Source organism: Anomalospiza imberbis, chromosome 22 (genome assembly GCF_031753505.1).
Source record: "Anomalospiza imberbis isolate Cuckoo-Finch-1a 21T00152 chromosome 22, ASM3175350v1, whole genome shotgun sequence".
Classification (NCBI taxonomy): Eukaryota; Metazoa; Chordata; class Aves; order Passeriformes; family Viduidae; genus Anomalospiza; species Anomalospiza imberbis.
In genome coordinates, this window is record NC_089702.1 from 7,857,404 (window position 1) to 7,882,858 (window position 25,455).

At 62.2% G+C, this 25,455-nt stretch overlaps 2 protein-coding genes across 2 annotated transcripts; one reads left to right on the forward strand and one right to left on the reverse strand.

Annotated features, from left to right (window-relative positions):
* Positions 1-1,034: 1,034 nt before the first annotated feature.
* On the forward strand, positions 1,035-10,629 carry SHMT2 (serine hydroxymethyltransferase 2). The gene is made up of 12 exons (XM_068212583.1): positions 1,035-1,129; positions 3,869-4,072; positions 4,174-4,253; positions 5,070-5,270; positions 5,352-5,433; positions 7,633-7,755; positions 7,824-7,963; positions 8,038-8,203; positions 8,280-8,379; positions 9,341-9,496; positions 9,956-10,063; positions 10,225-10,629. The coding sequence occupies exons 1-12, from the start codon at positions 1,106-1,108 to the stop codon at positions 10,350-10,352; spliced, it is 1,512 nt and encodes a 503-aa protein (XP_068068684.1). The 5' UTR covers positions 1,035-1,105; the 3' UTR covers positions 10,353-10,629.
* A 1,030-nt stretch (positions 10,630-11,659) lies between these two features.
* Positions 11,660-16,824, reverse strand: NDUFA4L2 (NDUFA4 mitochondrial complex associated like 2). The gene is made up of 4 exons (XM_068212650.1): positions 16,686-16,824; positions 13,566-13,654; positions 12,073-12,133; positions 11,660-11,840 (listed from the first exon to the last, which is right to left on the reverse strand). Exons 1-4 carry the CDS (start codon positions 16,740-16,742, stop codon positions 11,784-11,786), a joined length of 264 nt encoding a protein of 87 aa, XP_068068751.1. The 5' UTR covers positions 16,743-16,824; the 3' UTR covers positions 11,660-11,783.
* Between the last annotated feature and the right edge of the window lie 8,631 nt (positions 16,825-25,455).

Sequence of the window (25,455 nt, forward strand, 5' to 3'; positions counted from 1 at the left end):
CGTGCAGGGATTGGGGACCTCAGGATCAGGGATGATGGGGTGCAAGGACGGGGGACCCCAAAATTAGAGAAGGGGGAGGTGCAAGGATAGGGGACCCCAAAATTAGAGATGAGGGTGGTGCAAAAATGGGGGACCCTAAAATTAGGGATGGGGAGTGCAGGGATAGGGGATCAAAATTAGGGATCGGGGGGGTGCAAGGACGGGGGACCCCAAATTAGGGAAGGGGGAGGTGCAAGGATAGGTGACCCTAAAATTAGGGCCGGGGGTGCAGGGATAGGGGATCAAAATTAGGGATGGGGGGGTACAAGGACGGGGGACCCCAAAATTAGGAAAGGGGGAGGTGCAAGGATGGGGGACCCTAAAATTAGAGATGAGGGAGGTGCAAGGACGGGGGACCCCAAAATTAGGGATGGGGAGTGCAGGGATAGGGGATCAAAATTAGGGATCGGGGGGGTGCAAGGACGGGGGACCCCAAATTAGGGAAGGGGGAGGTGCAAGGATGGAGGACCCTAAAATTAGGGATGGGGGGGGTGCAGGGATAGGGGATCAAAATTAGGGATCGGGGGGGTGCAAGGACGGGGAACCCCAAAATTAGGGAAGGGGGAGGTGCAAGGATGGGGGACCCTAAAATTAGAGATGAGGGAGGTGCAAGGACGGGGGACCCCAAAATTAGAGATGGGGTGGTGCAAGGATTGGGGACCCTAAAATTAGGGCCGGGGGGTGCAGGGATAGGGGATCAAAATTAGGGATGGGGGGGTACAAGGACGGGGGACCCCAAAATTAGGGAAAGGGGAGGTGCAAGGATGGGGGACCCCAAAATTAGGGAAAGGGGAGGTGCAAGGATGGGGGACCCTAAAATTAGGGCCGGGGGGTGCAGGGATAAGGGACCCCAGAATTAGGGACGGGGGGAGCAGGGATCGGGCTGACCCCGGTGGAAGGGGGGGTGGGGGAGGTGTCGGACCTCCCGTTTCCCGTCGGCCCCGCGGCTCCGGTGGCTCCGCCCTCCCGGCAGCGCGCGCGTGGGGGTGGGGCCAGGCGGGGGCCGGGACCGGGACCGGGGCCGGGACCGGGACCCGGCCGGGACCCACGTGCAGCGCGGACCGAGATGTGGCCGCTCCGCCTGGGCAGGGTGAGCCTCGGGGCTGGGAGCGGGGCCCGGTGCCCGCGGGGTGGTGGGGGGGGGGGGTCCCCGTTTGCCGGTAAGGATCCCCGGTAAGGATCCCCGGTTCCCGCATCCCCCGGTGCGCGCTGGGTGCTGCGGCCCCGGTGTCTCCCGGTGCTCAGAGGGGTCCCGGTGCCCGGGGGGATAGCCCCGGTACGCGGCGGGGGGACACCCGCTGGGGTTCCCGGTGCACGGGAAATCCCGGTGCCCGGAGGGAGGGTCCCGGTGCCCGGGGGATTTCGGTGCTCGCAGGGGTCCCGGTACCCACAGTGTGCTGCAGCCCCGGTGGCGCAGGGCTCTCGGTACCGGGCGGGTCTCGCTCCCCAGTGGGGGGGGTCCCGGTGCCCGCTGCCGGGGGGGGTGTCCCGGTGCCCCCGTTGTCCCGCTCTGTACCCCTTCCCCCACCCTCCATCGCCCCCGGGGGTCTCAATTCCACCCCGCTCCTCCTCCTCGCCCCCGGCTGGGTACCGGGACCCCCATCCCGGTGTCGTGTGTTCCTCCCCCCACCCCGGCCCGGTTCCCCCCCCCCCCCCCCCCCACACCCCCGCGGACTTTGCGTCCGTCCCAAAGTCCCCGGGGCCGGGACAGCCACCGCCACCGGCCTTGGCCCCTGCCCGGGTCCCGCGGCCCCGCGGGTGATGCAATGGGGAGGCAGCGGTTACATCACCCAGCACCGGGCACCGGGGGCACCCCGCGGGTGTCCCCCCCACAGCCGCCGTGTACAGCGAGGGGGGGTCCCATGGGTGAGAGTCCCGCTGTGCACCTGAGCTTGGGGGGGACCCCCGTGTGCTTTTGGGGTTTTGGGGGTCCTTGTGTGCTTTGTGATAACTTTTGAGGGGGTCCCCATGTACCCTGTGGGGTCCTTGGGGATCCCCAAGTGTCTTCGGGGGTCCTTGTGTCCTTTGTGAGGACTTTTGAGGGGGTCCCCATGTACCCTGTGGGGTCCTTGGGGGTCCCCGTGTGACTTGGGAGGATCCCCAAGTGTCTTCGGGGGTCCTTGTGTCCTTTGTGAGGACTTTTGAGGGGGTCTTCATGTACCCTGTGGGGTCCTTGGGGGTCCCGGTGTGACTTGGGAGGATCCCCAAGTGTCTTCGGGGGTCCTTGTGTCCTTTGTGAGGACTTTTGAGGGGGTCCCCATGTACCCTGTGGGGTCCTCGGGGGTCCCTGTGTGACTTGGGAGGATCCCCAAGTGTCTTCGGGGGTCCTTGTGTCCTTTGTGAGGACTTTTGAGGGGGTCCCCATGTACCCTGTGGGGTCCTTGGGGGTCCCAGTGTGACTTGGGAGGATCCCCAAGTGTCTTCGGGGGTCCTTGTGTCCTTTGTGAGGACTTTTGAGGGGGTCCCCATGTACCCTTGGGGGTCCCCGTGTGACTTGGGAGGATCCCCAAGTGTCTTCGGGGGTCCTTGTGTCCTTTGTGAGGACTTTTGAGGGGGTCCCCATGTACCCTGTGGGGTCCTTGGGGGTCCCCGTGTGACTTGGGAGGATCCCCAAGTGTCTTCGGGGGTCCTTGTGTCCTTTGTGAGGACTTTTGAGGGGGTCCCCATGTACCCTGTGGGGTCCCTGGGGGTCCCCGTGTGACTTGGGAGGATCCCCAAGTGTCTTCGGGGGGCCTTGTGTCCTTTGTGAGGACTTTTGAGGGGGTCCCCATGTACCCTGTGGGGTCCTTGGGGGTCCCTGTGTGACTTGGGAGGATCCCCAAGTGTCTTCGGGGGTCCTTGTGTCCTTTGTGAGGACTTTTGAGGGGGTCCCCATGTACCCTGTGGGGTCCTTGGGGGTCCCCGTGTGACTTGGGAGGATCCCCAAGTGTCTTCGGGGGTCCTTGTGTCCTTTGTGAGGACTTTTGAGGGGGTCTTCATGCAGCCTGTGGGGTCCTTGGATGTCCCCATGTGCCTTGTGGGGGCCTTGGGAGGATCCCCATGTGGCTTGTGGGGTCCCTATGTACTTTGGGGGGACCATGGCGGAGTCCCCATGAGCCCCGTGGGGTCCTTGGTGTCCCCATGTGCCCCTTGGTGTCCCCATGTGCCCATTGGGGTCCCCATGTGCCCCATGAGGTCCTTGGTGTCCCCATGAGCCCATTGGGGTCCCCATGTGCTCCATGAGGTCCTTGGTGTCCCCATGAGCCCCGTGGGGTCCTTGGGGTCCCCATGTGCCTCTTGGGTTGCCCATGTGCCCTGTGGGGTCCTTGGGGTCCCCATGTGCCCCGTGAGGTCCCCATGAGCCCCGTGAGGTCCTTGGTGTCCCCATGTGCCCCGTGGGGTCCCCATGTGCCCCATGAGGTCCTTGGTGTCCCCATGAGCCCCGTGGGGTCCTTGGGGTCCCCATGTGCCCCTTGCTGTCCCCATGAGCCCCCTGGGGTCCCCATGTGCCCCATGGGGTCCTCATGAGCCCCATGGGGTCCCTTGGTGTCCCCATGTGCTCCGTGAGGTCCTTGGTGTCCCCATGTGCCCCGTGGGGTCCCCATGTGCCCCATGGGGTCCTCATGAGCTCCATGGGGTCCCTTGGTGTCCCCATGTGCCCCATGGGGTCCTTGGTGTCCCCATGTGCCCCGTAGGGTCCCCGGTGTCCCCATGCAGCCACCTTGCAGGGTGACACCAGGGCTGGAGACAGACCATGGGGGTGTTGCGCCTGCCGCTGTCCCCTGTACGTCCTGGGACGGGCTAGGGGGGCTCCAGGGGTCACAGCTTGTCCCCCCTCCTCTCTGTGCAGACCCTGCAGCGATGGGGGGGCCGGGTGGGCACCGGCAGCCGGCGGGCACAGCACGGCCCCGCTGCCGCCGCCGCCGCCGCCACCGGGCACGTCCCCGGGTGGACGGGGCAGGAGAGCCTGGCCGAGAGCGACCCCGAAATGTGGAGCCTGGTGCAGAAGGAGAAGGATCGGCAGTGCCGGGGGCTGGAGCTCATCGCCTCTGAGGTGGGGCCTGGGGGGCTTGGGCAGGGCTGGCGTGGGGGCTGGGGGACCCCCTGCTTAGGGGGTTTGGCTGCTCCGATTCCCATCCACCTTTTCCCCTCCAGAATTTCTGCAGCCGGGCGGCGCTGGAAGCCCTGGGCTCCTGCCTCAACAACAAATACTCGGAGGGGTATCCTGGGAAGAGGTAAAGTGGGGAGTGGGCTGGGGGGCACTGGGGTTCAGCTGGGATTCAGCTGCAGGAGACATCCAGGGAGCCCCAGGGCAGGACTGGGGGCTCCCCAGCGGTGATGCCTTGTGAAGGCTGACCTAGAACAGAGACTAGACGGAGCTAAAGAATAAATTAGGGATCCACCTTGAGCAGCACAAGAGCCCAGTCAGGGCTACACCCCAGGTGAGCCCAAAATAGTCACAAAATGAACCCAAAATGGTCACAAAATGAACTCAAGATGAGCCCAAAATGGTCACAAAATAAACCCAGAATGGTCACAAAATGAACCCAAGGTGAACCCAAAATGGTCACAAGGTGAACCCAAAATGGTCACAAAAATGGACGTCCGGTCATGAGGTCTCTCACTTTTATAAGTTTTGGTCCATTAGCATATTGAGGTTAATTGTCCAATTACAGCTTTAGGTTATGCAGTCCCATCCTTCTTGTTTTTCTGTCTTCAGCCCACGTTGTTTCTGCTCTTGGGCCTGAGATTTGGATCATTTGTCCTTGGTCCCCAGCTAGAGAAGGAATTGTTTTGTCTCCCTGCTCTGTGAACAGAGCTCACCATCCCATAATATGAAGCCCAGACCCACAGAGCAGGATCTGAAACATACAAAAACTAAAACCTGAGGCGTCATAACGTGAACCCCAACTACGGCCTAAAGCAGCACAGAGTCTGAAACATAGAAAAACTAAAACCTGAGGCATCACAGGGGGCTGCCCTCTCCACCAAGCCTCCCATGGGGTCGGGCTGGCAGCGGGGACCCCCTGGTGACCCCGTCCTGTCCCCAGGTACTACGGGGGGGCCGAGGTGGTGGATCAGATCGAGCTGCTGTGCGAGCGGCGGGCGCTGGAAGCGTTTGACCTGGACCCCGCGCGCTGGGGCGTCAACGTCCAGCCCTACTCGGGCTCCCCGGCCAACTTCGCCGCCTACACGGCCCTGCTGCAGCCCCACGACCGCCTGATGGGGCTGGACCTGCCCGACGGGGGCCAGTACGTGGGGAGCTGGGGTGGGGGGACGTGGGACCCGCTGCCCCCCGGGGGTCCCGGCCTCACCCCGTGCCTCCCCCGCAGCCTCACGCACGGGTACATGACCGACGTCAAGAGGATCTCGGCCACCTCCATCTTCTTCGAGTCGATGCCCTACAAGCTTGATGTGAGCTGGGGGCAGGGTCTGGGGGAAAGGGGGGGTCTGTGGGTGAGGGGAGCCCCGAGGTGTCCCCGAGGTGTCCCTGAGGTGTCCTCGAGGTGTCCCTGAGGTGTCCTCGAGGTGTCCCTGAGGTGTCCTTGAGGTGTCCTCGAGGTGTCCTCGAGGTGTCCCCGAGGTGTCCCCGAGGTGTCCCTGAGGTGTCCTCGAGGTGTCCTCGAGGTGTCCCCGAGGTGTCCCCGAGGTGTCCTCGAGGTGTCCCTGAGGTGTCCTTGAGGTGTCCCCGAGGTGTCCTCGAGGTGTCCCTGAGGTGTCCTCGAGGTGTCCCCGAGGTGTCCTCGAGGTGTCCCTGAGGTGTCCCCGAGGTGTCCTCGAGGTGTCCCTGAGGTGTCCCCGAGGTGTCCCCGAGGTGTCCTCGAGGTGTCCCCGAGGTATCCCCGAGGTGTCCCCGAGGTATCCCCGAGGTGTCCCCGAGGTGTCCCCGAGGTGTCCTCGAGGTGTCCTCGAGGTGTCCCTGAGGTGTCCTCGAGGTGTCCCTGAGGTGTCCCCGAGGTGTCCCTGAGGTGTCCTCGAGGTGTCCCCGAGGTGTCCTCGAGGTGTCCCTGAGGTGTCCCTGAGGTGTCCTCGAGGTGTCCCCGAGGTGTCCCCGAGGTGTCCTCGAGGTGTCCCTGAGGTGTCCTCGAGGTGTCCTCGAGGTGTCCCTGAGGTGTCCTCGAGGTGTCCTCGAGGTGTCCCCGCGGTGTCCTCGAGGTGTCCCTGAGGTGTCCCTGAGGTGTCCTCGAGGTGTCCTCGAGGTGTCCTCGAGGTGTCCTCGAGGTGTCCTCGAGGTGTCCCTGAGGTGTCCCTGAGGTGTCCCTGAGGTGTCCTCGAGGTGTCCCCGAGGTGTCCCCGAGGTGTCCCTGAGGTGTCCCTGAGGTGTCCCTGAGGTGTCCTCGAGGTGTCCTCGAGGTGTCCCCGAGGTGTCCCCGAAGTGTCCCCGAGGTGTCCTCGAGGTGTCCCTGAGGTGTCCCCGAGGTGTCCTCGAGGTGTCCCCGAGGTGTCCCCGAGGTGTCCCTGAGGTGTCCCTGAGGTGTCCTCGAGGTGTCCCCGAGGTGTCCCCGAGGTGTCCGAGCTGCTCTGGCAAACCCCTGCCCTCCCTCCCCTCCGTGTCCCAGTGCCGAGGGAGGTGCCCAGGGCTCAGGTGGACGTGCTGTGCTCAGGGCAGAGGGGTTCCTCCACAAGCTGTCTGTCTGTCCAAGCTGTCTGTCTGTCCGTCCATTTCTCCATTCCCAGCATGACCAAGCTGGCTGTCCATTCCTGGACTAACTGACCAAGCTCTCCAGTCTGTCCATCCCTCACAGCCATTCCTGGGGCTGACTGACCTGTCTGTCTGTCCGTCCCCAGGCTGACTGATGGAGCTCTGTCTGTCTGTCCCTTGACTGATCAATCTGTTTGTCTGTCCCTGGGCTGACTAACCCATCTGTCTGTCTGTCCCTGGACCAACCTGTCTGTCTTTCTGCCTGTCCCTGGATTGACCAATCTGTCTGTCTGTCTGTCCCTGGGCTGACTGACTTGTCTGTACGTCTGTCCCTGGACTGACCAAGCTGTCTGTCTGTCTCTGGGCTGACTGACTTGTCTGTATGTCTGTCCTTGGACTGACCAATCTGTCTGTCTGTCCCTGGGCTGACTGACCTGTCTGTCTGTCCTTGGACTGACCAATCTGTCTTTCTGTCCCTGGGCTGACTGACCTGTCTGTCTGTCCGTCTGTCTGTCCTTGGACTGACCAATCTGTCTCTCTGCCTGTCCCTGGACTGACCAAGCTGTCTGTCTGTCCCTGGGCTGACTGACCTGTCTGTCTGTCCGTCTGTCTGTCCTTGGACTGACCAATCTGCCTCTCTGCCTGTCCCTGGACTGACCAAGCTGTCTGTCTGTCCCTGGGCTGACTGACCTGTCTGTCTGTCTGTCTGCCTGTCCCTGGGCTGACTGACCTGTCTGTCTGTCCGTCTGTCTGTCCTTGGACTGACCAATCTGCCTCTCTGCCTGTCCCTGGACTGACCAAGCTGCCTGTCTGTCCCTGGGCTGACTGTCCTGTCTGTCTGTCTGTCCTTGGACTGACCAATCTGTCTGCCTGTCCCTGGGCTGACTGACCTGTCTGTCTGTCTGTCCTTGGACTGACCAATCTGTCTGTCCCTGGGCTGACTGACCTGTCTGCCCGTCTGTCCCTCCCAGCCCGCCACAGGACTGATTGACTACGCCCAGCTGGAGGTGACAGCGCGGCTCTTCCGTCCCCGGCTGATCATCGCGGGCACCAGCGCCTACGCCCGCCTCATCGACTACGCCCGCATCAGGAGGGTACGTGGGGAGGGCCTGGGGCCTGCGGACGGGGCTCTGGGGCCAGCAGGTGACCGCGGTGTCCCCAGGTGTGCGAGGAGGTCAAGGCATACCTGCTGGCCGACATGGCCCACATCAGCGGGCTGGTGGCGGCCAAGGCCATCCCGTCGCCCTTCGAGCACGCGGACGTGGTCACCAGCACCACGCACAAGACCCTGCGTGGCGCCAGGTGAGAGCCCTGGAACCGGGGCACGGGGGTGGTGTCCCCTGGCGAGGAGAGGTGACAGTGTCTCGTGTCACCAGGTCGGGATTGATCTTCTACCGCAAGGGCGTGCGCTCCGTGGATAAGAAGACGGGCAAGGAGACCCTCTACGACCTGGAGGACAGGATCAACTTCTCCGTGTTCCCCTCCCTGCAGGGGGGACCCCACAACCACGCCATTGCTGCCGTGGCTGTGGCCCTCAAACAGGTCTGTGCCGGGCTGGGGGGCTTGGGGCGGGGGGTGACCTGTCCCCGCTGTGCTGATGGGGTGTTCCCCCCACCAGGCCAGCTCCCCAGCTTTCCGGGAGTACTGCCAGCAGGTGCTGAGGAACGCCAAGGCCATGGCACAGGCGCTGCTGCAGCGGGGGTACACCCTGGTGTCAGGTGATGCTCCAGTCCTTCTGTTTTGGGGACAAGGTGGGGACAAGGTGCACCCTGGTGTCAGGTGATGCTCCAGTCCTACTGTTTTGGGGACAAGGTGGGGACAAGGTGCACCCTGGTTTCAGGTGATGCTCCAGTCGTTCTGTTTTGGGGACAAGGTGGGGACAAGGTACACCCTGGTGTCAGGTGATGCTCCAGTCCTGCTGTTTTGGGGACAAGGTGGGGACAAGGTACACCCTGGTTTCAGGTGATGCTCCAGTCGTTCTGTTTTGGGGACAAGGTGGGGACAAGGTGCACCCTGGTGTCAGGTGATGCTCCAGTCCTGCTGTTTTGGGGACAAGGTGGGGACAAGGTACACCCTGGTTTCAGGTGATGCTCCAGTCGTTCTGTTTTGGGGACAAGGTGGGGACAAGGTACACCCTGGTGTCAGGTGATGCTCTGTCCCTGCTCTTTTTGGGGTCAAGGAGGGGTGAGCCATGGTGGGGACAAGGTACACCCCGGTTTCAGGTGATGCTCTGGCCCCGCTCTTTTTGAGGACAAGGTGGGGACAAGGTACACCCTGGTTTCAGGTGATGCTCTGGCCCCGCTCTTTTTGGGGTCAAGGTGGGGACAAGGTACACCCTGGTTTCAGGTGATGCTCCAGTCCTTCTGTTTTGGGGACAAGGTGCACCCTGGTGTCAGGTGATGCTCCAGTCCTGCTGTTTTGGGGACAAGGAGGGGTGAGCTGTAGTGGGGATGAGGTACACCCTGGTGTCAGGTGATTCTCTGACCCTGCTGTTTTTGGGGTCAAGGAGGGGTGAGCTGTGGTGGGGACAAGTGGCTCTGCTCGGTCTCAGGGCAGCAGTGGGGTGTGCAGGGGGATTGGGGGTGAGGCGGAACAGAGGCAGCACTGCAGAGCAGGAAAGGGGCGGCAGAGGGGTCTGGGGGTGCTCGAGGATCCTCACCCCTCTCCTTTGCTCCTCAGGTGGCACTGACAACCACCTGGTGCTGGTGGACCTGCGGCCCAAGGGCATCGACGGGGCGCGGGCAGAGCGGGTGCTGGAGCTCGTCTCCATCACGGCCAACAAGAACACGTGCCCGGGGGACAGGAGCGCGCTGACACCCGGGGGGCTGCGCCTCGGTGAGGGACAGGCCCTGCCCAGGGTCCAGCCCTGCCGTGGGGGTTTCACCTCCCAGCAGCCCCACTCTGTTTCACCCTTCCCTGAGTGGGAATTTGGAGCTTGTTTTGGCTGGGAACGGGGGCAGGACCCCATAGGGACCAGAACTTGGGGATCCTCTTGGGGAGCCACAATGAGGGGCTTGGACCGAGGGGGCCCCTTGGAAGGCTGGGATTCAGGGAGCCCCTTGTGGGGCTAGGATCCAGCGAGCTCCTTGAAGGGCTGGGACTCAGAAAGCTCCTTGTGGGGCTGGGAGCCGTGGAGCTCCTTGTGGGGCTGGGAGCCAGGGAGCCCATGTGGGGCTGCGACCCAGGGAACTTCTTGTGGGGCTGGGAAGCTCCTTGGGGGCCTGGGACTCAGGGAGCCCCTTGTGGGGCAGGTGCCCCCACAGTGGTCCTGTCCCTGATGGGCTCTGTCCCCAGGTGCCCCCGCGCTGACCTCCCGCCACTTCCGCGAGGAGGATTTCCAGAAGGTCGTGGAGTTCATCGACGAGGGCATCACTCTGGCCCTGGACGTCAAGAGCAAAACCAGTGAGCGATGGGGGGGCCCTCTCTCCCCATTTCCCCCTTCCTGGCTGCCCTTCTCCCCTTGTGGTGCCAGCCCTGCTCCCCAGACCGGTGCCAGCCCCTGCTGTGGGTACCCGGGAAGGGATGGAGCTGGCCCGGGGCTCACCTGTGCCCCCCACCCCCAGGTAAGCTCCAGGACTTCAAGACCTTCCTGCTGCAGGACCCGGAGACGCAGCGGCGCCTGAGCGACCTCCGCCAGCGCGTCGAGACCTTCGCCCGTGCCTTCCCCATGCCCGGCTTCAGCGACCACTGAGGGGGGGACACCCCTCCTGCCAGGCTGGGGTCACTGGGAGTGGGGAACAGAGAGGCTGAGACCCACCCTCTGCCTCTCCCCCTCCCCTTCTCCCCCGTGTTCACCTTTGGGTGCTGCGTCCCTGGGGTGGGGGCGGCGCGCGCCCATCCTGCTGTCAGTGTTAGGGTACAGAGAACCCCCAGACCCTGCTTGGGGTGGGGGGCACTGCTTGCTCCAGCCTCGTCTTGCACTTTTCTATGGGGAGGGGTTGCTAATAAAAGCGGGGGCAGAGCCTGGAGGTGTGTGGGTGCTGTGCTGGGGGGCAGAGGGACGTTGGGGACAGCTCCCTGGAGCCCCGGGGCTCTCGTGCCTCAGTGTCCCCATCTTGGTGCTTCGCCCATTGGGCTCTGAGGGCAGGGGGTGATGCTGAGCCCTGGAACATGTGGGGTACAGTGAGGGGACAGCCTGGGATCCTTCCCCTCCTCTTCCTGCCCGGATGGGCACCAGCCAGGCTCTGTCCCATGTCACGTATTCCAGAGGGTGCACGCGCGTCCAGGACGTCACTCACACGTGTGGGTGTGACCCCTCCACCCCTCCCAGCTCCTTCCCTCTCCAGAGGGGCTGGGGAGGGGACCCTGGAGCGTGAGAGAGCGGAAGCAGCACCCGAGGGCTTGTCCTGCTTCCAGCGGGATGTGAGCCCCCCCTGCCCCAGCCCTCCCGGCGGGGTGAGAGCATCTCCTGTGTTAAGGGCTCTGGGAAACCATAAAGGATCCAGTTTGCTGCCCTTCCCCAGCCTCTGGGAAACCATAAAGGATCCAGTTTGCTGAGCCCTCTCCAGGCTCTGGGAAACCATAACAGATCCAGTTTGCTGCTCCCCATCCCATGCTGTGGGAAACCATAAAAGATCCAGTTTGCTGCCCCCCATCCCAGCCTCTGGGAAACCATAAAGGATCCAGTTTGCTGCCCTTCCCCAGCCTCTGGGAAACCATAAAGGATCCAGTTTGCTGCTCCCCATCCCATGCTGTGGGAAACCATAAAGGATCCAGATGCTGTCCTTCTCCATGCTCTGGGAAACCATAAAGGATCCAGTTTGCTGCCCCCCATCCCAGGCTCTGGGAAACCATAAAGGATCCAGTTTGCTGACCCCTCTCCAGGCTCTGGGAAACCATAAAGGATCCAGTTTGCTGCCCCCCATCTCAGCCTCTGGGAAACCATAAAGGATCCAGTTTGCTGCCCCCCATCCCATAATTTATTCCTGTGCTGAGTTTAATGCAGGCACGGGGTGAGGGTGAGGGGTGTGGGGGCACCCGCAGGGATGTGGTTTATTGGGGGGGTGGGACACGACCACACGGTTTGGGGGTGCTGGGGGAGCAGTGGGACCTGTGGTGGAGCTCGGGGGGCTTTGGGGGTGGGGGGGTCTCCCCCTCCACCCCAGCACGTCCCAGAGGTGGCTCAGAAGCTGGGACGGTCCTTTTTGAGGTTCTTGTAGTCAGTGGAAACTGCCAGAAACTGGAGAAGGGAGAGAAGTCAGGGGGGGTCGTGGCCTCCTGTCCAATGTCACTGCAGCCTGGCCTTGGTGTCGCACAGTGCCCCTTCCCCAAATTCGAGCACAAGGATTTGGGGGGCTCTGCTCCAGGACTGATCCCCCTTTCCCCATCCTGAGGAGAACGCAGTGTTTTCCCTAAATGTGTCTGCCTCCCCCCCACACGCTGCCAGCCCCCCCAGTTCACCCAGTGCTCACTTTATACTGGTCTGTGGGGCTCAGCTTGTTCCAGGGTTCAGGATTATTCTTCCGGTCCCAGCTGCGAGGGGTGACAGGGACATCAGCGCCTGTAAGGAGCGGGGGACAGACCCCCCCCACCCCCCACTGGAGCCCCCAACGTGCCCCCAGCCCCAACACCACCATCCCCAGTTCTCCTTGAAGCCTTTCCAAACTGGCCACATCCCGTCCTGTCCCGGGAGGGGCTGTGGGAGGCCAGCAGAGCCGTGGGATGGGGTCCCTGGAGAGAGCAGCTCATGTTGCCCCCCCTTCTTCCATCCCCCCCGTCCCACTGGTGCTGGCCAAGAGCAGAATTTTCCATCTGGGAAGATGTTTGTGTGTGTGTTGGGGGATGGAGGGGGGGCCGTGCAGCAAACACACCCCCCTGGAGCTGTTTAATGGCATTAATGGGTTTGGGGGATGGGGGGGGGGGATGTTATTCCCTCCCAAACACCCCCCCTGCACTCCCACCCTCCAAGCCAAGGTGTCTAGATCTGCTAATTGTGGAGCTGCGCTCATCTGGTGCCAGATTAAATCCAGGAGTGGTTTTACCGGGAGTAAACAATTACAAAGGAGGTGGGGGGCAGGGGGGGGATGTGGGGAAACCAGCCTGGTCACCCCAGCACGTGGAACTGTCCTGCCCACCCATCCTTCGTGGTCCCACAGCCCTCTTTCCATCTGTCCATCCACCCGTCCCTCCTCACACCTGGCTCTTTGCTCATTGTCCCCCACTGGTTTTTGTCCCTGCCTTGTCCCTCTCCCCATCCCTTCTCCAGCCACCCATCTGACCATCCCACCCTCCCCACACCCCTCCATGCCTCCCTCCGTCCATCCCAAAACCACTCATGGATTTAATCCTCACACCTCTCCCTCTGCTCAGCCCTCCATCCCAAAACCACTCATGGATTTAATCCTCACACCTCTCCCTCTGCTCAGCCCTCCATCCCAAAACCACTCATGGATTTAATCCTCACACCTCTCCCTCTGCTCAGCCCTCCATCCCAAAACCACTCATGGATTTCATCCTCACACCTCTCCCTCTGCTCAGCCCTCCATCCCAAAACCACTCATGGATTTCATCCTCACACCTCTCCCTCTGCTCAGCCCTCCCTGCTGGTTTTGTCTGTCCCTCCCTCCCTCCTCCAGCCATCCCTCCCACCATTTCCCATTCTCCTCAGTCCCACCCTCCCCACACCCTTGCCCATCAGCCACATTCAGCTCTTACCTGGGTGAAAGGTCTGGAGGGGCCCTTCTCCCATCCCCCCAAACCAAGGAGAGGGGATCCAACCCCCCAACTTCCCTCCTGTGCTCTGGGGCACCTCTGGACCCTCATTTTCCCCCCATCATTCACCGTGAAGCTGTGTCTGGGCATGCCAGCACCTGCTGCCACCCCTGGGCTGAGCCCCCCATGCTCTGGGGGTGTGGGGTGAGCTTGAGGGGTGCCCCGGGGGTGCCCAGGGCACCTCAAGGCGTACCTGACGTCTGGGCTGTACAGTGCCAGCCGCAGCAGGTACAGGACTGCACTGCCCAGGCCCACACTGATGAAGCCAATGAGGGGAACGAGCTGCAGAGAGAGAGAGAGAGAGAGAGAGAGAAATGAAAAATACCCCAATAAAATGAATATTTATCAGGCGGACTGGAGAGTGAAAGGGAGAGCTGACACGCCGGGAGATTTACAGGGGGAATATGGCAGAGCAATCCTGTAGCCGGGCTGCGGTACACAGTGTAGCTGTCAGCTTGAGTGACTGAATTAAAAGAGGGAGAGAAAAATCGGCTCGTGTTGGAGAGGAATTGGATTTGGAATGAGAAATCACTTCCCCTCCGCCTGTGGCTGCCCAGCGCTGGCACTGCTGAGGACCTGGGGACCCCATTCCCGGCATTCCCAGTGCTCCCAGCGACTCTGCTCAGGGCTGAGCCCCAGTTTATGGCTCCTCCCTAAAGGATTTGGTCCTGGGCACCCCATTCCCGGCATTCCCAGTGCTCCCAGCGACTCTGCTCAGGGCTGAGCCCCAGTTTATGGCTCCTCCTTAAAGGATTTGGTCCTGGGCACCCCATTCCCGGCATTCCCAGTGCTCCCAGCGACTCTGCTCAGGGCTGAGCCCCAGTTTATGGCTCCTCACTAAAGGATTTGGTCCTGGGCACCCCATTCCCGGCGTTCCCAGTGTTCCCTGATCAGAGCAAACCTCGGTTTATGGTTCTTCCCTGAAGGATTCGGTGCTGAGCACCCCATTTCCAACATTCCCAGTGACTCCACTCAGGGCTGAGCCTTGGCTCATGGTTTCTCCCTGAGATACTCGGCCCTGGGCAAGGTGTGTCCCGAGCTGTAACCCTGGACAGGCTCCCAGTCCCCCCACAGCCCCCCAGGCTCTGATGGAGCACGAAACAAGGAGGTTCTGTTTGTCTTACTGGGATGGACTGGGACACGCTGGGGCTGAGCAGCCAGGGGTCCAAAGCGGGTCCTGGGGGCACTCAGCGACCCCAGCCCCACCACATTCATCCTGCCAGCAGGTCCCCTCACCCCCCGCTCCGTGCCCACGGTGGCTCCCATCGCACCTTGGCTCCATCTCCTCATCTCCGCTCGGGCTGCCAATCCCCCAGTGCCCGGAGCGACGCGGCCTCAATCGGAGCCGAGCCGAGGCGGCTTTGACCTCCCCCAAATTGCCGCGGCCCCCGCGCCGGGGAGGACGCGGGGAGCGTAATGAGAGCGGCGCCAGCCCGTGCCCCCGGGAGGGAACCGCGTCCTGCCCATTAACGGGAGCGCTGCCGACGGGTCCGCGCCGAGCTGCAACGCCGGCACCTGGCTCTGCTCGCAGCTCTTCTGCTCGGCAGCCGCAGCTCCAAGAAAGTGCCCCCGAACTGAACGCCCAGCGCTCCGTGACTCAGTTTCCCCACTGGGATGACACCTGGAGGGGGGGGGGGGGGCCACGGTTGGAAAATGTGATGGAGAGGGTCAGTCCAACCCATCTGTTCGCTGCCAAGCACACCCACGCGCGGGGAAAGGGGGAAGCACAGATGTGTCCCCCCGCCAAGCCTCTCCCAGCACTCCCAGTATGACCCAGTTCCCACCCGGCAGTGCCGTGCCCAAGCCAGGCTGGAATGATGGAGCGGCCGGCAGATGCCAGCGCCCATCCGGGAGGTCAGGGCCATCAGCGGATGATGGTCCTTGGCACCGTGTGCCAGCAGGAGCTGGCAGCAGCCGCTGGCGAATCAAGAACTCGCCGCAGCGCCGGGAATTGCTGTGGCTGCTGGAGAGGATTCGGGGCAGCGGGGCCGTCTCACCATCTGCTGCCGACACCGTCTGGGTAATTAATGGCTGGGAAGAATTAGTGCCAGGAGGAGGCTGCCAAGCCGCAGGTGCCAGCGGTGGAGCCCGATTTCCCCCAGGCACGGGGTGCGTGGGCGGTGGGGCGCTGTGCCAGGCTCTGCCCGGTGCCCGCTCGGTGCCCACCGAGCCGTGCCAGCGGGTTCTGGTCCTGCCAGCGCTGCTGTGCCTCACGGCCGCGGTGCTGCGCGGCGTGGCTGGGCCATCCATCACTGCCAGGCAGCCGGGCACGCTGCGGCGGAGGATCCATTGCCGGGTGAGAGCACGGCTGAGCGCGTGGGATGGACGGACGGACGGACGGACAGAACTGCATGCAGCGGGTGACACCACAGAAATTGCCCCAGCAACAGCCCTGCTGTGTACAAGCACCCAAGACTCCCCAATGGCTTTACACCTCCGGTTTGGGGTCTTCTTTGTGCCCCCCAAGTCACTCACGGGGACTGAATGGGGAAGCGGTGGCAGGAACAGAAACAGCCCAAATCTCCCCGTTCTGCAGTGAGGAACACGCAGGAGCCTCAGCCTGTGCTGCCCATTCTTCCCAAGAACGTGGGAAGCACCCTGGGGGTGCCAGCTACCTGTGCCCACGATTCTGGCACCCCCCGGCAGTGCCTAGCCTAGGGTTGAAGCATTTTTTAGCCAAACCCCTCAGCTTGACATTTTGAGAGTGACAGGGACAGACCTGGGGCTGCTGGGGTGAGTGGGGAGGGGACTTCATTTCCATCCTCCCTGACGAAGATGTCCCCAGACAGGGTGGGGAGGCACACGGGGAAGGTCCCCTCACCCACCTCTGCCTGTTGGGGTGTGGGTAAGAGTTGAGGTGGCCCAGCCGGGCTCGGTGAAGGAGCCCCGGCCCCTCGGCAGCGCTGGATGGAGGGAATGGGGTGGGAAGCACGGCGTGGTCTCACCTTTCCTTGGTGAAGGAGGAACGGGGATCCTCAGGACCCCTGGCTCTGCTGGAGGGTGCAGGGAGAGCGGGGGGACAGCGGGAAGGGGAAGCCGGAACAACGCGGGACTGGGGGGCTGAGGAGGGTTTAGGGGAGTGGGAGGAAGAGGAGGCTGAGGAAGGACACAGAACAGGAGGGATGAGGAGTGGGATGATGGGATGGAGGGAGAAGGATGTGAGGAAGGCCAGGGGCTCCAGGCACGTGGCGAGAGGTGGGCAAGGACAAGCCTGAGGGCTGGGGGCTGCTCGGGGTCTCTGGGAGGAGGGGGAGAGGGCAGGGGAGGGATGGGGGTCCCTGGAGGAAGGTGGGGGGGGGGCTGGGTCACTCACTCCGGGGTGCCGTTTGACATGCCGGGAGAATATTCCTCCACGCAGGGGACCCTTCATGGCCAGGGTGGGATCGCTCCGGCGGTGGCGGCGGGCTCCGAGGTCCGACCGAGGCTGGAGGGGTGGGCAGGAGGCGAGGGAGGCGCTGCGGCCGGGCTGGGAGGGACGGGGCGGGTCGGGACATCCCGGCCCGGGGACACGGCCAGCGGGGAGGGCGAGGAAGGCTGGACACCAAATCCAGCGCCCACCGCTCCTTCCAGCCTCACCCCCTCACCTCAGGGGTGACCTTGCTGTCTGGGGGACGGATGAGCGAGCCCCGATGTCCCCGCGTGGCCTCGCTGTCCCTCCCCACGCGGGGCCAGCCCCGTCCTTCCACGTGCAGCCCCATCGCAGGTGGCTCCGCAGGGGCGAAGGATGAGCCGTGTGATTCCCGATGACAACTTGGCCGGGCTTGGCCGCCCCCCTCCGCGCCCCCACCCCCCTCGCCCCCCGCCCTCCCGTTTATGATAAATGATAGAACACCCAATTTACATTTAGCGATGCAAATCTCCCTGGCAGGAACAGATGCTGCCGTGCATATGGAAAGCGGCTATTAGCGCCCAACAAAGGGCCGAGAGAGGGAAGGAGCGGGCGGCGGGATGGACCCAGCAGGGATGGGGACCCCCCAGCCTCGGTGAGGGGGGGCTGGTCATGCTATGGAGCAGCGAGTGCCGGCACAGCCTGTGAACCTCCAATTCGGGGGTCTCGGAGCCGCCCCGGGATGCTCCCCTCTCCCACCCCCCCCTTTCCGCTTCCAGCCAAGTCCAAGGGAGAAAGGGGAGGAATTTCTGGGGGTACCGTGGATACAGGAGAAGGCTGAGGTGCATCCAAGGCCCCGGGTGATATAATTAGAGATTTGAGATGTGATTGATTAAGTGCCACTCCCCGAGAGGGAGCATCCTGCCCTGGGCACGGCCCGCGTGTCCTTCGTCACCTTCCTGTGCCCAGGGCAGCCAGGGGGGCACGGGGAGGGGGGGGTACAGAGAGGGGGGCATGAGGGATCCATGGGATTTGTGCACAGGAACACCTGTGTCAGGGGTGGGACGCTGGGCCAGCACCACAGCACCGGGTGCAGAGGGTCTGGGGGCTGTCAGCCTCAGCTCTGCTTTGGGACACCCTGCACCCCCAGACCCTCATTCCCTGCAGGAGCTCCCCTGGGATGCCACGGGATTCCCTGCCCATGGAGCCCAGCAGGGCTCATTAATGACTGTAATTAAGAGTTTCATTCCGTGCTGTGCTTCCCTGCTCCGTGGCGGTGCCAGGAGCCCTCCGGAGCAGCCGTGATGGGGACCTGGGGGGCTCCAAGGTGGGCACCAGCCCCCTGAGAGTGGCACCATAACCACCAGCACAGAGGTGCCACAGGAGCTTCTCCTCCAGCCTGGCCCACGTGGAGTTTGGGGTCAGCATTTTGGGGGAAGAAGACACAAATCAGAAAGAAAGGAATCACAGCAGCCAAAGCTGGGGGGACATGTGAACGTGCGTGTGTTACACAGATGTGCACCTCTGGGCAGCTCCACCACCCACACCAGGCCTCCCATTCAATGCCTGGGAACCCATCTGGGGGACCCAGGAGTCTGGGAAGGAATCCCCACTCCAAAAGCCAGGGGTCTGAGGGGATTCAGAGGTCTGGGGGGAACCCTCACCCCGAAATCCAGTGGTCTGGGAGGAAATCAGGTGTCCAGGATGGGGGACAGAAGTGCCTTAAGGTGGGGCCAGGGGTCTGGGAATGACCCTCATCCCAAAAATTCAGGGGTCCAGGGGAGCCCAGCTGTCTGGGAGGAGCCTGGGTGGGACCCTCACCCCAAAATCCAGGAGTTTAGTGGGGGGTCTAAGGGTCTGGGAAGACCTTCACTACAAAATTCAGGGACCCAGGGGGGTACCCAAAGGTCTGGGTAGGACCCTCACCCCAAAATTCAGAGACCCAGGGAAGGACTCAGGAGATCTGGGTGGGACAAGGGGGACGGTGACCGCAAAAATCAGGGGTCAAGGGAGCTGCCAAGAGCTCGGGGGGCACCCCGAGGGTCCGGGAGGGGCACCCCGAGGGTCCGGGAGGGGCACCCCGAGGGTCTGGGGTGCAGCTGCACGTCCCTGCACACGCACGTGCCCGGCCACAGCCACACCTGCTCGGCATCCCTATGGCCACACACGTGAGACACACACACACAGAGGGGGCTGAGGGGGCCGGGAGGGTCGGGGGGGGGCCGGGGGTGGGGGGTTTGGAGCCCGCGGCTCCGCTGGCAGCTGCTGCGTTGGGTTATTTTACAACCGCTCCAAAAATATTATTCAAGATGAAGGAGAATCACGGCTGCTGCGAGCGAGCGAGGGCCGTCGCCGGGAATTTATCACCCGGAATTGGGTGCCCCCCCTGGCACGGCGCCGTGATGAAGTGCTTCATTAATGGGAGATGCTGCGGCTCGGGATGAACGTGCCTCCTGCACCTGAGCACGAGCTTCCCCCGGCTCCCGGCCTCGCCGTTGAGCCCCTCCCCGCCCTACAGAGCACCCCCGGCTCCACAGAGCTCCCCTGGCTCCCTCCAGAGCCACACATCCAACGGGAAAAGTCTACTGAGTCCCCCCCCCCCAGGATCCCTCCAGATCTGCACATCCAATGGGAAATGTCCACAGAGCCCCCCCAGATCCACACATCCAGTGGATCAAACCCATAGCCCACCCCAAATCCCTCCAGATCAACACATCCAATGGGAAATGTCCACAGAGCCCCCCCAGATCCACACATCCAGTGGATCAAACCCATAGCCCACCCCAAATCCCTCCAGATCAACACATCCAATGGGAAATGTCCACAGAGCCCCCCCAGATCCCTCCAGATCCACACATCCAATGGGAAAAGTCCACAGAGCCCCCCCAGATCCACACATCCAGTGGATCAAACCCACAGTACCCCCCAGGATTCATCCAGATCCACACATCCAATGGGAAAAGTCCACAGAGCCCCCCCAAATCCACACATCCAGTGGATCAAACCCACAGCCCCCCCCAAATCCCTCCAGATCCACACATCCAATGGGAAATGTCCACAGAGCCCCCCCAGATCCACACATCCAGTGGATCAAACCCACAGCCCTCCCCAAATCCCTCCAGATCTGCACATCCAATGGGAAATGTCCACAGAGCCCCCCCAAATCCACACATCCAGTGGATCAAACCCACAGCCCCCCCCCAAATCCCTCCAGATCTGCACATCCCACAGGAAAAGTCTACAGAGCCCCCCCAGATCCCTCCAGATCCACACATCCAATGGGAAATGTCCACAGAGCCCCTCCAGATCCACACATCCAATGGGAAATGTCCACAGAGCCCCCCTAGATGTACACATTCAGTGGATCAAACCCACAGACCCCCCAGGATTTATCCAGATCCACACATCCAATGGGAAAAGTCCACAGAGCCCCCCCAGATCCACACATCCAGTGGATCAAACCCACACCCCCTCCCCCAAATCCCTCCAGATCTGCACATCCCACAGGAAAAGTCTACAGAGCCCCTCCAGATCCCTCCAGATCCACACATGCAATGGGAAATGTCCACAGAGCCCCTCCAAATCCCTCCAGATCCTCACATCCAATGGGAAATGTCCACAGAGCCCCTCCAGATCCACACATCCAGTGGATCAAATCACAGAGCCCCCCCCAGATCCCTCCAGATCCACACATCCAGTGGGAAAGGTCCACAGAGCCCTGATGGATCCCTCCCAACCCGCATATTCCATGGATCAAATCCCCTCCCAAAAGCCCTCCCAGGCACAACCCATGGGTGAAGTTCACAGAGCCCTCCCAGAGGCCAGACATCCCATGGGATAAATCCACAGCCCGCCCTGTTCCCATCCCAGCCCCACACATCCCACGGGACGAGGTCACAACCGCCCCAGAACGCTCCTGCACATGATCCATGGAAGTTCACAGCTGCCCCAGACCCGTCTGGATCCACACAGCCCTGGGCTGAAATTCCAGCTCCTCCAGACCCTTCCTGATCCACACAGCCCTGGGGTGAAATTCCAGCTCCTCCAGACCCTTCCAGATCCACACAGCCCTGGGGTGAAATTCCAGCTCCTCCAGACCTTTCCAGATCCACACAGCCCTGAGGTGAAATTCCAGCTCCTCCAGACCCCTCTGGATCCACACAGCCCTGGGGTGAAATTCCAGCTCCTCCAGACCCTTCCAGATCCACACAGCCCTGGGGTGAAATTACAGCTCCCCCAGACCCCTCTGGATCCACACAGCCCTGGGGTGAAATTCCAGCTCCTCCAGACCTTTCCTGATCCACCCAGCCCTGAGGTGAAATTCCAGCTCCTCCAGACCCCTCTGGATCCACCCAGCCCTGGGGTGAAATTCCAGCTCCCCCAGACCCTTCCTGATCCACACAGCCCTGGGGTGAAATTCCAGCTCCTCCAGACCCTTCCAGATCCACACAGCCCTGGGGTGAAATTCCAGCTCCCCCAGATCCCTCTGGATCCACCCAGCCCTGGGGTGAAATTCCAGCTCCTCCAGACCCTTCCTGATCCACACAGCCCTGGGGTGAAATTACAGCTCCCCCAGACCCCTCTGGATCCACACAGCCCTGGGGTGAAATTCCAGCTCCTCCAGACCCTTCCAGATCCACACAGCCCTGGGGTGAAATTCCAGCTCCTCCAGACCATTCCTGATCCACACAGCCCTGGGGTGAAATTCCAGCTCCTCCAGACCATTCCAGATCCACCCAGCCCTGGGGTGAAATTCCAGCTCCTCCAGACCATTCCAGATCCACACAGCCCTGGGGTGAAATTCCAGCTCCTCCAGACCCTTCCTGATCCACACAGCCCTGGGGTGAAATTCCAGCTCCTCCAGACCCCTCTGGATCCACACAGCCCTGGGGTGAAATTCCAGCTCCTCCAGACCCTTCCTGATCCACACAGCCCTGGGGTGAAATTCCAGCTCCTCCAGACCATTCCAGATCCACACAGCCCTGGGGTGAAATTCCAGCTCCCCCAGACCCCTCTGGATCCACACAGCTCTGGGGTGAAATTCCAGCTCCTCCAGACCCTTCCAGATCCACACAGCCCTGGGGTGAAATTCCAGCTCCTCCAGACCCCTCTGGATCCACCCAGCCCTGGGGTGAAATTCCAGCTCCCCAAGACCCTTCCTGATCCACACAGCCCTGGGGTGAAATTCCAGCTCCTCCAGATGCTTCCAGATCCACACAGCCCTGGGGTGAAATTCCAGCTCCTCCAGAACCCTCTGGATCCACACAGCCCTGGGGTGAAATTCCAGCTCCCCCGGACCTTTCCAGATCCACACAGCCCTGGGGTGAAATTCCAGCTCCCCCAGATCCCTCTGGATCCACACAGCCCTGTGGTGAAATTCAGCCCCCCAAGACCCTTCCTGATCCACACAGCCCTGGGGTGAAATTCCAGCTCCCCCAGACCCCTCTGGATCCACACAGCCCTGGGGTGAAATTCCAACTCCCCCAGATCCCTCGGGATCCATGCAGCCCTGGGGTGAAATTCCAGCTCCTCCAGACCCTTCCTGATCCACACAGCCCTGGGGTGAAGTTCCTGCCCTTCCAGATCCCTCCCAATCCTCATGGAACGAGTCCAAACCCCTCCTGTCCCCATTCCAGCCCCACACATCCCATGGGACAAGGTCACAACCCCCCCCCCACCAGAGCCCTCCCAATCCCTACAAGGGATTGTAGGGATTCCTACACTGGGAGGGAATCCTACAAGTCCCCAGCCCCTCCAGCCCCCCTGGCCCTCCCAGCCGGCACCAGTTGTGCCCCCCAACTCTTGGAGGATCCCCCCGTGTGACACGGGGCCACCACTCGCTGCTCACGAGCCCTTCCCCTCCATCCAGCTCCGCTCCCTCCAGAGCCATAATTCCCACGGGATTTTGGCGGGGCACGATGGAAACCGGCATAAAAAAATTCATCCCGAGTAAAGCAAACAAACAAGAAACAAACAGGCGGTAATTAAAAGGAGAATTAACGGGATGGATTCCATAACCCCGCGGGATCAGCCCTGGAGCAACCCCGGGGATCCCCTGCTGCTTCCTGGGACACCGAGGGACACGAAAGGGCGTCACACCGCAGCACTATCGCGACATGTCGCGATTATTTGCACAGCCCGACAACGGGGGAGCAGCCCCGGCCTTGGCAGACCCGCGTGCCTGCGGTCGGCGGCGCTGAGCTAGCGTGTGACGTCACACCTACCCCGTGACGTCACTGATGCCCGTGACGTCACAGCCCCCTCCTCGCTCCTGCTCCGATCCCCACCCAGGGCCCGGCAGCATCCATCACCCATCGGGGCGCGGCGCCTGCAACTGGCACCGTCATTTAAGAGCCATTATCGGCCTAATTCCCCCCATTAATCACGGGAGCGGCAGGAGGAGCCCCGGGAGAGCCCAGCTCCGACCCACAGCTGCGGCGGGGTGCGGGGATCACCCCAGATCCGGACACCCCCACACCCGGAAACCCCAAGACTCTGCCTCCTCCAGACCCTGATACCCCCAAACACTGTCACCCCCGGACCTTGATATCCCAAACACTGACACCCCCAGATCCGGACACCCCACATCCTGACACCCCCGGACCTTGATATCCCAAACACTGACAACCCCAGATCCGGACACCCCCACACCCTGAAACCCCCGGACCTTGATATCCCAAACACTGACACCCCCGGACCTTGATATCCCAAACGCTGACACCCCCAGATCCGGACACCCCCACACCCTGACACCCCCGGACCTTGATATCCCAAACACTGAGACCCCCAGATCCTGACCCCCCCACATCCTGACACCCCAAGACTCTGCCTCCTCCAGACCTTGATATCCCCAAACACTGACACCCCCAGATCCTGACCCCCCCACATCCTGACACCCCCGGACCTTGATATCCCAAACACTGACACCCTCAGATCCTGACCCCCCCCCACATCCTGACACCCCAAGACTCTGCCTCCTCCAGACCTTGATACCCCCAAACACTGACACCCCCAGACCCTGGCACACCCAGACCATTGTTCCCCCAAACCCTGACACCCCCAAGTCCAGATACCCCCACACCCCAAAACCCCAAGATTCTGCCTCCTCCAGACCTTGATAACCCAAACACTGACACCCCCAGATCCTGACCCCCCCACACCCTGACTCCCCTGGACCTTGATACCCCAAACACTGACACCCCCAGATCCTGACCCCCCCTACACCTTGACTCCCCCAGACCTTGATACTCCCAAACCCTGGCACGCCCAAATCATTGTTCCCCAAAACCCTTGATACCCCCAGACCCCTGACACCCTCAGATCCTGACACCCCCACACCCTGACTCCCCCAGATCCTGATACCCCAAACACTGACACCCCCAGACCCTTGACACCCCCAGACCCTGACTTCTCTGGACCTTGATGCCCCCAAACCCTGGCACATCCAAACCATTGTTCCCCAAAACCCTTGATACCCCTGATACCCCCAGACCCTGACTCCCCCAGACCCCTGACACCCCCTGACATCCCCCAGTGTTGCTGCAAAAGCCTCCCCCCCACTGCTGAGGGGGTTTTGGGGAGCCAGGGAGGATCCTGGGGAGCTGGGGGTGGTCCTGGGGAGTTGTGGGGTTCAGCTCAGCCGCGGCAGCGAAGCGATTCCTGGAACTGACCCCACAATTCCCCACCAGCTCGGCCCCAGCCCGCACTATCGATTCTCCTTTCCATAATTCTCCCCAGAAAAGCCCCAGCCCGGAGCCACGATTTCCCCGCCCGCGTTATAAATAACCGGGGTCAGCGGCTCCGAGGGCTGCGCCGCGCCGCGCTACAATTTAATAAACACAATGGCCTCGTCCTTCATCTGCCAAAGACACCGGTGGGGCCCAGAGGCGCACACGGCTGGCACATGGCTGGGACACGGCTGGCACATGGCTGGGACACGGCTGGCACATGGCTGGGACATGGATGCACATGGCAGGGACACGGCTGGCACATGGCTGGGACACGGCGGGGGCACGGACACACATGGCTGGGACATGGATACACATGGCAGGGACACGGCTGGCACATGGCTGGGACATGGATACACATGGCAGGGACACAGCTGGCACATGGCTGGGACACGGCGGGGGCACGGACACACATGGCTGGGACATGGATACACATGGCAGGGACACGGCTGGCACATGGCTGGGACACGGCAGGGGCACGGACACACATGGCTGGGACATGGCTGGGACATGGACACACATGGCTAGGACATGGCTGGGACATGGCTGGGACATGGATAAACATGGCTGGGACATGGACACACATGGCTGGGACACGGACACACATGGCTGGGACACGGACACACATGGCTGGGACATGGCTGGGACATGGATAAACATGGCTGGGACATGGCTGGGACATGGATAAACATGGCTGGGACATGGATAAACATGGCTGGGACATGGATAAACATGGCTGGGACATGGACACACATGGCTGGAACATGGCTGGGGCACTGATGCACATGGCTGGGACACGGTTGGGACACGGATACACATGGCTGGGACACGGCGGGGGCATGGACACACATGGCTGGGACATGGATACACATGGCTGAGACATGGTAGGGACACATGGCTGGCACATGGCTGGGACACGGCGGGGGCATGGACACACAGAGCTGGGACATGGATACGCATGGCTGGGACATGGCAGGGACACAGATACACATGGCTGGGACACGGATACACATGGCTGGGACATGGCT

Bases quoted from the DNA above. Each gene is read 5' to 3' on its own strand.
- NDUFA4L2 (XM_068212650.1), bottom strand. From the start codon at position 16,742: ATGAAGGGTCCCCTGCGTGGAGGAATATTCTCCCGGCATGTCAAACGG. The intron at 12,134-13,565 runs GTACGCCTTGAG...CACCCCTCGCAG, and splicing joins CTGTACAGCCCAGACGTCAG to CTGGGACCGGAAGAATAATC. The intron at 11,841-12,072 runs GTGAGCACTGGG...TCCCTTCTCCAG, and splicing joins GCCCCACAGACCAGTATAAA to TTTCTGGCAGTTTCCACTGA.
- SHMT2 (XM_068212583.1), top strand. From the start codon at position 1,106: ATGTGGCCGCTCCGCCTGGGCAGG. The intron at 4,254-5,069 runs GTAAAGTGGGGA...TCCTGTCCCCAG, and splicing joins GAGGGGTATCCTGGGAAGAG to GTACTACGGGGGGGCCGAGG. The intron at 5,434-7,632 runs GTGAGCTGGGGG...TGTCCCTCCCAG, and splicing joins CGATGCCCTACAAGCTTGAT to CCCGCCACAGGACTGATTGA.